The 12,203-nt window shown below is 49.4% G+C and overlaps 1 protein-coding gene across 1 annotated transcript in view; it reads right to left on the bottom strand.

Moving 5' to 3' along the window:
* SORCS3 (sortilin related VPS10 domain containing receptor 3) overlaps positions 1 to 11,935 on the bottom strand; it is a 598,500-nt gene extending 586,565 nt beyond the window's left edge. Inside the window, exon 1 of the mRNA XM_065920112.1 lies at positions 11,309 to 11,935. Coding sequence (XP_065776184.1) covers positions 11,309 to 11,935 — 627 coding nt within the window. The remainder of the gene's footprint in view (positions 1 to 11,308) is intronic.
* Between the last annotated feature and the right edge of the window lie 268 nt (positions 11,936 to 12,203).

Below are 12,203 nucleotides of genomic sequence, written 5' to 3'. Positions count from 1 at the left end.
GCATCTGACACTTAATCCCAGTGATGGCTTCTGGAAGATAGCGTAGGAAACAAGTTTCAGAGTTACCCCACCCCAAAGGGAAAGGGAGCTGGGGTATTTATCCACCAACTTCCAGTAGTCATTATCAGGTGGCTGCTCCCTACTTCCTGATGGAAATCAACTCCCTGCTTCCAACCTTCGCCTGTGTGATCCAAGCTCCAGGCAGCACACAGTCCCTGACGCTGGTGGTCAGAAGTCAGTCCCATTTGCAGACAAATGGCAAGTGCAGAGAGCAGGGTACCAGCAGATCTGCTACAAAAGGACAGACACTCAATCCACCCCATCTCCTGCCTAAGTGATAATGAGAACTAACATCTTTAACCAATGTAATACCTATTACACTACCCCCTTCACAGTATTACCTGTAAGATTCACAGCATCCCTACAAGTTCAGGATTATCCCCATTTTACAGCCAGTGAAACTAAGGTTCAGAGACTTACTTGGAATCACTGCTACTTGGGTACCTTCTCATAAGAAGAAAAAAAAATCTGAGTTTTGAGAAATCTTCCAGTGAAAAGTTTTCTGTCAAGCATGAATAACATTGCAAGCAACATAGTGATGTAAGCAACCTTTTTGCCTCTAAAGATTCTTTCCTCTACCTGCCACCAGCCTAGAACACAAGCTTCTCTGCATCTCCAGTACCACGGCCTCCAAATCATAACAAGCTCCCTCCACACGTGTAATCACATTCAGATACGGCAGCTTGAGTAAATGCAAAAAAAAAAAAAAAAAAAATGTTCAACTCTGTAATTGTTCTCCATTTCCCACTGAGAACAGATTTTAAAAGGAAAAAGTTCATTTCTTATGCAGCAGTGTGATCTTTAACCTGATTCTAACCATCTGGAAGAAAAACTGCCTCCCTCACCGTAGATGCCGAGAAGGCTTTGAGAGGACTGAGTCAGGTATGTGGGGCCCGAGAACCAGGGAGAGAGAAATATGATGCCCCCCAGGGGGTAGATCCTGTGCCTGGAGGCAGCAAGAAGAAATCAGATTCTTCCCCATTCCCAAGACAGTCATTCTTTACCCAGGTCGTTCTGCGTATTTAAGAATTTATTTATGTCATTCAGCTCAGTAAGCTTCTATTGACTGACCACCATGCACAAGAAAGTGAGCGGCACCAAGTCAGAAAATGCAGAAGAGATGGGGGAACCAAGCCTGAGCATCACTGCTGGATTAATTTATATCTAGAGTTTTAGTTGAGTCATTTATGGGTTGAATGGACTGCAGAATGGATGCATTTTACAAAACATCCTTGCCCTTTTATCTGCAGGAAGGGACTGAATGATCAGACCCCCCAGGACTCAACTCCTTGGTTGTTAATCAAATGTTCATCTACGGGTCAAGCCCTCCCACAATGAACTGGCAGGTTACTACGGCTCTACCTCACTCCTTTGAAACAATTCCTCATGCAGTATTTGTTTTATTATTTCATTCTACTTATTTTCACTTCTTTCCCAGGGCAACACTCCCTCTAGTGTCTGCGAAGGGATCTCAGGTCCCATTCCTGCTGCACAGGGTGCAGACAAAAAAGGGAATTCAAGCCTGCACCTCGATGGGTGTGGATCACAACAAAATATTCAAGGGTAGCCAATATGATAATTCTGGGAAAGAAGCTATAGATATTCTGCAAACAGTTCCAGCCACAGATATTCCCATCTCATGCCAGACACTGGGCAGAGGTAGGAGACAGAGGAGAAGCAAAACCAGAGCGTGAAGGTCCACCCCATGACTTGGATGAAATGAGTCTTTGGCACTCTAGACTCTTCTTGTCTGCCAATTCCAGTAGCCCTGAGTCCTCTTTTCTTAAAGCTACACGTTTCACTCACTTCCTTCAAGAAGTCTTCCATGATTAGCTGCAAGGTATAATCACGGATGCCCAAGCCAAGAGAAGCTACTCTTCATCTTTCTGGATGCCTTTCTCAAAACTCCACTCAATGAAAGCCCTGAAAAAAGGTTCTACTTGTTAGTTATCTATTAGTGTAATCCTTAAGTTGACTCTACCTATCTGATTCCAATCATTTCTAAGAAAATTCTGAGTATGAGCTTCAAGCAGCCAAGACCCCAGCCAGTCACACTTGCCTCTTTCTCTCTCTCTGTCACTGTCTCCTTCAGTATGACACAGAAGGCAGATAACACAGACTTGTCTGAGTTAGGACATGGACTATGGCTGGCAGTTGAAACAAGCGCCTCACTGAGAACTAGCTTCTAGCCAAGGTTTAGGGATCAGCTCACTGGGAAACTGGGCATCTATCTCCTTTCTCTGCTTCCATGTTTCCTTCTGAAAATGAAGAGAAAGCCCCATCTAACATAAGAATAACAACTGAACCAATTAAATATCTGGAGGACTAACTACAGGTCAGGTGCTTCTTTTCAACACTTTGCTAAATAAAACATCTTATTTAATTCTTAAAATAGCCCAATGTGAGAGGTACTATTTTATCACTCCTTTTATGGATTTAAAAAATAGACAAGAGAGGGTGACAACTTGCCTAATGTCACACAGCTATTAAGAGACAGAGGTAGACAGCCCAATTTAAAAATGGGCAGAACTGAACAGACATTTCTTCACAGAAGACAGACAGATGGTTAATGGGCACATGAAAAGATGTTCAACACCGCTAATCATCAGGGAAATGCAAATCAAAACCACAATGAGATAGCACCTCGCACCTATCAGAAGGTCTAGCATCAAAAAGAATAGAGGTGGATGTCGGCAATATGTGAAGAAAAGGGACTCCTTTTACACTTTTGGCGGGAATGTAAATTGGTACAGCCACTCTGGAAAACAACATGGAGGCTTCTCAAAAAACTAAAAATAGAACCGTCTTATGACCCAACAATTCCACCTGCAGACATATATCAAAAACAAAGCAAAAAATTAATTCAAAAAGATAAATGCACTCCAATGTTCATAGCAGCATTATTTATAATTGCTAAGAAGTGGAAGCAACCTAAATGTTCATCAACAGATGAATAGATAAAGAAAACGTGGTGATGGTGTGTGTCTGTATGTGTATATACACAATGGAATACTACTCAGCCATAAAAAAGAAAGAAATTTTGCCACTTGCGGCAACATGGGAGGATGTAGAAGGCATTATACCAAACGAAATAAGTCAGAGAGAGACTAATAGTGTATGATATCACTTATATGTAGGATTTTAAAATATATAACAAAAAATAAAAATATATAACAAACTAGTAACTCTAACAAAAAAGAACCAGACTCACAGATACAGAGAACAAACTAGTGGCTACCAATAAGGAGAGGGAAGTGGGGAGGAGGAGGATGGGGAAGGGAAGTAAGAAAGACAAGCTATTAGATATAAAATAAGCTATAAGTATATACTATACAACACAGGGAAGATAGCCAATATTTTATAATAACTATAAATGGAAAATAACCTTTAAAAATTGTGAATCACTATATTGTATACCTGTAACTTATATAATACTGTACAGCAACTTTATACTAATTTTTAAAAAGAGTAAATTAAACTTAACCCAAGAAAGAGAGTGAAACAAAGACAGGATTCAAAGCTAGGCATCTGGCTTCAGAACTCATACTCCTGTTTCCTGTATGGCTGTGTTTCTTGCTCCTAGCTTACTTCTATTCCTAGTATATCCTGAAAAGTATAATCCCGATTGCATTCATGATGAAAACTTTCAAGTATGCATTCACACAAGTCACCCAGTCAGATCCAGGCTAAATAACCTACAACCTAACAGGAGCCTTGATGATCCTATATAACTATGGTCAGCTTTTCCCCTAAGGTAGGTTTCTACCAGCACAGGTCAAGTACCAGGCCTCTGCCTAGCAACAGGCACAGATTTGGTCACCAATAGCCCTGAATGGCTGGCCCTACTGTGCTCTGGGTCCTCTCACCCCAACCTAGTAGGGATGGTTTCCTCTGCTCCCCAGCAGGGAGCTCATACCAGGAAGGTACCTTGCAATCTTGAAGTTCTCAGACTCCATTACTTTTTGGAAATTTACTATAGCACATTTATTAGCATACTATAAAGAACAGCATCTCCATAAATAATTAAACCCAAACTACACTGATCAAAACAAACGAGCAAAATGTTCCCGGTGATGCAACCAGACTTGGTTCACTCACTAACTCAAACGATGAGGTGTCTCACAAGAGGTCCCCATTAACAAGGGTTAGTAAGATACAGACTTCCCAGTAAGGAGCTGGTACTTACTGTCTGCAGTCACTGCGGTGGGTAGGCAGAGTGGCCACAGGATACAGCCAGGGAGCAAGAGGGAGGACTCTATTCCTCAGTCTCTCTGGCTAGCCTTGTGTGTGTGTAGTCATCCTACGTCTCACTCTATCCGACCTATAAAATGGGCAGCACCCTACCTCACTTGAGTGAAAATTACAGAAAATGGTCTGTAAAAGCAAGAAAGGAGAGAACCAGGAGTGTGCAGAGGACAGCTTCAGAAAGAAAGACCAGGAGAGAGTCCACACTGTAGGGTGCCATGTTTCTGTCCGAGCCTCATACCCCTCATCTCTCTGCTGAATGATGTGATGAAGGCCATTCCCAAGAGCACATCCAGTCTTGATATCCTGTTGGTCTAAGGTGCCCACAGCATCTGCCACAATGATCCCTCCTCTGAGCTCAGAGCCTGAAATGATCACTTGACAAATAATCACACATCACCCCGTGGCATCTGTCTTGTCGTCATGTGTTATTAAACTTAACAGAAGAGCAGCCTCATACCCAAAGCATATTAGAAGGACCTTTAGGCAAATGCCTTCTTATCCTTTTTTGTCTCTCCATCACAGCCCTACCAACCCCACAGTCCCCAGAACTGTGCCACACACCCAGTGAACACTAGACAAATGGTTGAATATCTTATGTGAGTCCATCTGCTCTCTCAAGTACATAACGAAAAATCCAGGATTGTTGACTCGTACCTGTTCCCATCCTCTCATTAAGTGGACTAGAGATATCTCGACATCTTCTGTTTAAAATACATATATAAAATAATAAACCAAGTGTGTAAACTCAGCACTGTTAAGAAACAGTGTCAGCTCTCCCCTCCGATCAGCTAAGGCACTGTCCAGTTTCCAGGTCACTTCAGCAAGTACAGACTGAGCTATGTGCCAAGCACTGGACCGCATGTCCCAAAGAACACATGAGAAAATCAGAACTCACAGTAGGTATGGGACGTGGGGTGCTGTAGCAAGAATTTTATCCCTCATCCCTCACTTTCGAAACACTCATAAAATAACCAAGTGATAACCTAAATATAATCAAGAGTGTGGTACAGTCTGTAAATTCTATAAACAGAAAAATAAATGTTTCTAGGAAAGGTTCTAAAGAGAATCATGTTTGGATCTTAAACTGAACTGTGAGTAATGTGTGTGTCTCCATAGAGGAAGAGGGTATCCTGAGTGGAGAAGACCTCAAGAGCAAAGGTTTGGAGTAAAGAAGGGGATGGGGACAATGAAGGGGCTGCCTTGGCTAGAGTGAAGGGGTCTATCAGGGAACAGTCAAATGCAGAGCTGAAGAAGGAGGCCCAGGACATACACAGTAAGGGTCTTTGAATGTCAGGCTAAAGGACTTTAAATTCGAATTCAAGAAGCTAAAGGCTCTCAAGCTAGAATGGAGACCTACTGGATGAAATGCTCCTGGATATAGCAGCTGTCAAGTTATGAACAACCTGAGAAAATGATTGCTATCCCAAGGGACAAGGATTTCCAATGCCTTCGTAGCCTCTGCTCAATGAGACTTGGGACTCACTCAGTCACTGACTTAGTCAAACCCAGTTGAGTTTCTCCACTGCACACGAGACAGAGCTCTCTTGTCTCCACTCTTTACCAATGAAGTCAGAGCAGCATTCAGACCTTTCAGTAACCCACCACCCAGAGGAATAACCAAGGTTAGCTGAAGGCCATCTATCCCACAGTACCACTGATGCTTACCCAAAGTGGCCCACCAGGTACTGGCATGCTACACTTTCCAACTTAAGTAGACCTCTTCCCCCCAAACTTGCTGCAACCTAATCCTCTGACATCTTCTCCTCATAGGGAAGTGTCTCAAGCCAGCCAGGAGCTTCCCTGTTGGTTCAGATGGTAAAGTCTGCCTGCAATGCAGGAGACCTGGATTCGACCCCTGGGTCGGGAAGATCCCCTGGAGAAGAAAATGGCAACCCAATCCAGTAATCTTGTTTGGAAAATCCCAAGGATGGAGGAGCCTGGTGGGCTACAGTCCATGGGGTCACAAAGAGTCAGACACGACTGAGCAACTAACACTTCAAGTGAGCCAAGAGGTCAAAGGAAGCAGGAAATCAACAGTTAAATCAAGCCCCCAGGTCCTGGAGTACCTGGCCTTGGATAAACCCTTTGGACACAACCTCCTATTTTAGCATCCAGCTTTGTCACACCTCTCTGCGCCCTGTAGGATGATTCAGGGCCCACAGAGCATCCAGCTCCAAAGTTCCCCCAGCTACAGTAAGAGATTTACCCAGCCCGAGGAAGAAGCAGTTCTTCCTTCTGCCCCCTGAGCCTTCTTGCCACCATCCCCTCCCCTTAAATCCAACACAATCAGAGAAGCCACTTCCTGCGTGCCTTCTCTGCCAACTACAAAGCGAGTTCCAGCCGCTGCATTTCTGCAATCATTAAATCAGGCCTCCCAATTAAGGAGTTTGCAACTTCTGCTCACCTTGGAAATCACTGCAGGATCGGAGAAGCAAATCACGCCCTGTAACCAACCAACTGGGCCATCAGAGAAAATGCAGAGCAGACAAACAGCCTGTGTGCGGCCTCTCCACTGCCCCCCTCCCTCCCTCCCACCCCCAGGCTGACAGTGAGTGACCGGGAGCAATTAGTGCTGCTTTGTCCCACTGCATTTCCCAGTTCTGTCTCCACTGAGATGGCTTCCCTTGTAATATTAATTAAAAACAGATTCTTTTTGGCAAACCCCTGAAGAATGGCTCCAGTGGCAGGCTTCTTTATTAAGCCTCTGAGAAGACAAAATGCATTAAGATATTGTGACACGGGTACGGGGAGCGGGGACGAGAAGGCTAGACATCCCAGCCAAAAGCTATTTGAAAAATCTGCTTGGGAGCCGCAATTAGATGCTCCAGTGAGTGAGACACAATTAATCTGATCAAATCTGTCACTATTTTGCACATTAGGAGTAAATATTTTACAGCGTTGTCCAGCTGAGTTAGTTAAGAGCACAAAACCATGCCTGGGAGCATCTGGGTGTTCCACCTGCTGGTGTGCTCAGGGCAGGATAGGGACCTGGAGTTATCAGCATCTTCCCGTTCCTCTGCACCAAGGTGCAGCATTGGGCACACGAATTAACGACTATCTGGCAAGGCATCCCAACCAGACACACTGCAGGGGCAGCACGCTGAGTGAGCTGCAGGAAGGGCATGGGGATCAGTCTATGGGAGGAGGCAGCCGTCTCACATCCTGGTACCCGTGAACAAACGAGGGATTCCCCCATCAAAGCTTTACAATGCTCAGGGGGCCTGGAAAGTGGGCTGTTGTCTTCATAGTCTCCCTCTCTCCAGAGTCATTTGCCAACTCACTAACCAAGCAGGAAGGCGTATTTCTTCTTTCGAAAGAGAAGAGCAAGCTGATGTGATTTTCTGTATCCCTGTAAGCCACAGGGTCTGTACTCCCTCTGGGTGTTTGCGAAACACTTTCTAGCCCATTAATCACCAGAATCCCAGCTGGAGACAACCAAAGAGAAAGGCAAATTGCTCTTCTAGAGTACAGGCTTCAAGCCCAAGCTCACTCTCCTCTCCCCCTGAAATATCTGGCAGGGCAAGAAAGGCCAGAGGGGAACCCAGACTCCATCTCCTCCTGACTCAAGCCTGCTCGGCACTTCCTCTGTTGCCCACCAAGTCATGCCAGTCCCTCCTGGGACCAAAGTGAATATGTGACTCAAGCCTGGAATGAGACTCTCAGCCCCTGGGCAAATGCTAGGCACGTGAGGAAGGGGGTGGAGACCCTTCACTTGCATATCCATCTCCTCATGTGTGTGCATATGAGCTCAGTTGCTTCAGTCTTGTCTGACTCTCTGCAACCCTGTGGACTGTAGCCCGCCAGGCTCCTCTGTCCATGGGATTCTCCAGGCAAGGATATTGGAGTGGATTGCCATGCCCTCCTCTAGGAGATCTTCCCACCCCAAGGACTGAACCCACATCTCCTGCGTCTCCTGCATTGCAGGCGGATTCCTTACCCATTGAGCCACCTAGGAAGCCCCATCTCCTCATGCCTGACCACAAATGGCCAGAGTAGAGTTCAATTTTCAGATATATGGAGTAACTGGAAACTCTCCTCCAAAAGGAACTCACAACGAGGAATGTGGTCCACCAGAGGCAGTTGAGGGAGAGCAGCAAGCCCCACAATGTTTTAACCATTAGTGTGGTGGCCTTCCTGGAGAAGGACATAGTTAACACCCAAGTCAGAAGGGAAGATGAAATTCTCTTTTTATGCCAAAAGAGCTTGAAACAAAGATCCATGTTCTCTGCCTTGAGGGTTTCTCCATTCAATGATAAAGGGACCTTCCAGGAGTATCCTCTCCATCATGCCTTACCCTGACTTTTTTTTCTAACAGCACCTTCTTTTGCTGACCTCAGGAAAGGAGCAGGGGGAAAAGAAATTGATTGGATTTAAAGAAAGAAAGAAACTGACTGGGTAATGTTGCAGAAACTGGTTTTCTAACTACTCCCCTCAGGGGTTGTTTCCTTAAAGTCTCCCAGAGGCAGGGATGGGTTAGATTGTTTGCTCATCTTTCTCAGGGCAAAACAGACTGACCCTTGCGGAAGCCCTTTCCACTGAAACTGCCTGTGAAGCATGGTCTGAAGAGGCAGCCCTCTCTGGAGCAGAGAGAGTAGACACGTGGGGTCCCCGCACTCACCTGTGCTGTCACGTCCTTCACTCAGACAGTAAGTCTGGCCAGGAGCACAACCAATGAACCCCTGAGGGGGCTATTCCTGAACTGCCCAAATCTCATCGCTGTCACTAAGAACTCCAAGGCCAACTGGTTCACTCCTCAGGCCCTTTGGGCCCACCTTTTTAACCGGAGAGCCATTTCCCAGGAGGGTATAGAACTAGACTTGCCCCCTCATTTCCTCTGCTGTACAACTGCCTTGAAGATGCTCCGAGAAGGCCACGCACACGTAACTACTATCTGCAGAAAGCATTCTCTAACGTCCCATCTTCGGGGAATTTGTCAACACACAGAAATGATCCTTAAAATCAAAGCAGAGAACTCTTTTGGCAGAGTGAATTTATATCGTCCCAGTGTGGCACCCTAAAATCAAAGGACATCACCTCCTCCTCCTCCTCTTCCTCCTCCTCCTCTTCCTCCTCCTCCTCTTCCTCCTCCTCCTCTTCCTCCTCCTCTTCCTCCTCCTCCTCCTCCCCCTCCTCCTCCTCCTCCCCCTATTCCTCCTCCTCCTCTTCCTCCTCCTCCTCCTCTTCCTCCTCCTCCTCCTCCTCGGGATACATTTGCTTCCACACATCCAGTCCATCCTCCTCACGGAGTAACAACACGAACAAAATAATGCACACAGACACGATTGCTCACTCAAACCAAAAGAAGTTGAGAGTCACAAACCCTGCTTTCAGAGAATTACATGTCTCCCTGTCTCTCTCTCTCTCCACCTCCCCCCGCCACACACACACACAATCCTCCCAGCACCTGCAAGTCCTCGGTCACCCATCCCTCCTACACGTAGTCCACCCCCCTAAGCCCAGAGCCGTCCACTCTGAAGCTGTGGGGAGCCCTCACTGAGATGAAGCCACCACCGCGCTGCTGAGGAGCTGCTCTGCCCAAATGCTTCCAACCCAGGTTGGGCTGCCTGCTTGGTGCTGTGTGTCTGTAAGAACCAGGAAATCTGTGCTCGGTATTGCTGATGAGCCCCTCTCTTTCCTGTTACTTACTAACCATCCCTGCGACACCCCCCAGGCGCTGTTGAAATAAGGCGAGAATTTCCTAGGGAAATCTTTAATGTCAGTCATGAAGAGAAATACAAAGGGAGTGGGGGCGGTGCTTCCCCATCGAGTGAGTTCCCCAAAGCGGCAGGTTCGGACATCCACCATCCTCCAGATTCTGCCCCAGCCCCGGTTCTGATCTGATGCTATGAGCCAGAGACAAGAGGGGTTTTTGCAGAATTGGCTGAAGTGGGGCCCGAGGAAGGCAGGGGAGTGGGGTAAGTGGTCGGAGCCATCCCCCACGGTTCCTGGGCTGGACTGCTCGCGCTGGCGGCCAGCTGGGGGCGGGGTGGGGAGCCCCTCCGGGCGCGCGCTGCGGGCTGCAGCAGCTGCCGGGGTAGACTGTATTCTGCGCCCTAAAGCCGGCGGCGGGCGCCCGGAGCCTCTGGAGCCGCCGGAGTGGACTCCAGGGCGCCACCTGTCGGTACAGCAGCTTCCGAGGGTAACCCGGCAGCCGAAAGGCGTGGAGAGGCGCGTAAAGAGCCCCGTATGCGCCCCGAGACGCAACTCGACTCGGAGAGTTTGCAGTCGCAGGACGCGGCGGCAGGGGCGACTATGTGCTCAGTGACTTAAGTGTGCTTCTGCTGCGTGAGAACAAGGGGTGCGGGACGGGTGTTGAATTTCACTTCACACTTTAAACTTTTTTCCCCTGCCTCTCCTATAGCTTTGCAGGGCAGCTGCCTGGGTCTTGAAGGGGAAAGCTGATGTCAAGAAAGGCCCAGACTTGGGTCAACTTGGCCCAGCCTCCCGCTAAGAGTGGGACAAAGTGTGCCTGGGGCCCAGGGCAGCACCCTAAGCGGGGCGGGCAGGAGTAGTCCGCGTGGCACCCTCTCCTGGTTCTTTCCTGTGGTTGGAGGAGAGAGGGGAACCCCGGGGCATTAGCAGGAGTCAGTCAGCCTGTCCAGCAGTTCTTTCCCCCAATCAGTATATTTCCTCGCCCAAGAATTCACGCGCACAGTCACACCTAACAGGACAAGTGACTCCCCAAGCCGAGTGCCAGAGAAAGTGATCGCTGGTCCCGATAAGGCACCTCTTTTCCCCTCTTCCCTCCAGACAGCCCCGATCCTAGGGTCTCCGGTAAACAAATTCACAGTCTTACAACAAACTCCACTAACCTGTTGGGGGCGTGGGGAAAGCGGGATGCACCAGACTAAGAGTCGAGGAGCCCCCTGTTCCTGCCTTCACCTCAACCAGGGCAACTGTCTGCCCCTCCTTCCCACCCCCACCACCCCATCCCACCCACCGCGCCCCGTTTCCCTTTGCTGTCGGGAGACCGTGAGCTCCGCGGCCGGCGGATACTCACGCTGCTGTTGCGTCCCGACCAGTGCACCATGGCTTGGTTGTGGGCCGAGTCCCCAGTCAGCGCGAACGAGGTGCTGGGTAACCGGAGCTCTTCGGCCGCTGAACCCCCGGTCCGTGGTGCCTTCACCTCCTCCCGGAGACCCTTGGCCAGAGGGCGGTTTCCTTTGGCACCATCGGCTAAGACAGTAGCCCGGGCATCCCCGTGTTCCAGGGCACTAGGGGGCTGCGCCCGGCGACTCCTCCTCGCGCCGCTAGGCTTGCCAGGAGTCGAGATGCCCGGTCCCCACCGCAAGCTTGCTGGAGACAGCCCTCGGGCTTCTCCTTGCTTCTTGCCGCCACTGCCACTGCTGGGCTGGGGTAGCGGCTCTGGTCCCGGCCGGCGCCCCAGTGCGGCGCCGCTCCGTACAGTCGCCAGCTCCTCCGGCCACTGGCTTGCCAGTGCCAGCGGTGAGGGACGAGGCAGCGCCGGGGACCGCGAAGCCAGAGCCGCTAGACGCCCAGGACCGCCCGTGGTGTCCCAAGTGATCTCGGCGCCGGCCAGGACCCACGTCGACAGGAGCAGGAGCCCGGTCCGGGCGAGGGGCGCCCCGTGCCAGCCTGCAGGGCGCTCGGTGCGCGCCGCCTCCATCCCGCTGCGGCTGCCGCGGCTTGGGCTGGCGAGTGTGTGGCGCCCGCCGAGGTGCGGGTCCGGCGCGGGGGGTGTGCGCTGCGCGCGCCGGCGAGCGAGCAAAATGAGTGTGTGTCGGGGGAGTGGGGAGGGGGCGGCCGGGAAGGAGGTGGCTCGGCCTGGTGCGCCTTGCTGGTCCTCTCCACTCTTCGCTCCTGGCTCTTGATCGCTGGCTCTCTCCTCCACAGGGTGATTCCAAAACCCAAGAAAAATTAATAAATACCCCGGA

The sequence above is a fragment of the Muntiacus reevesi genome, chromosome 2 (assembly GCF_963930625.1).
Source record: "Muntiacus reevesi chromosome 2, mMunRee1.1, whole genome shotgun sequence".
Classification (NCBI taxonomy): Eukaryota; Metazoa; Chordata; class Mammalia; order Artiodactyla; family Cervidae; genus Muntiacus; species Muntiacus reevesi.
This window is presented reverse-complemented; position numbering and strand designations above follow the sequence as displayed.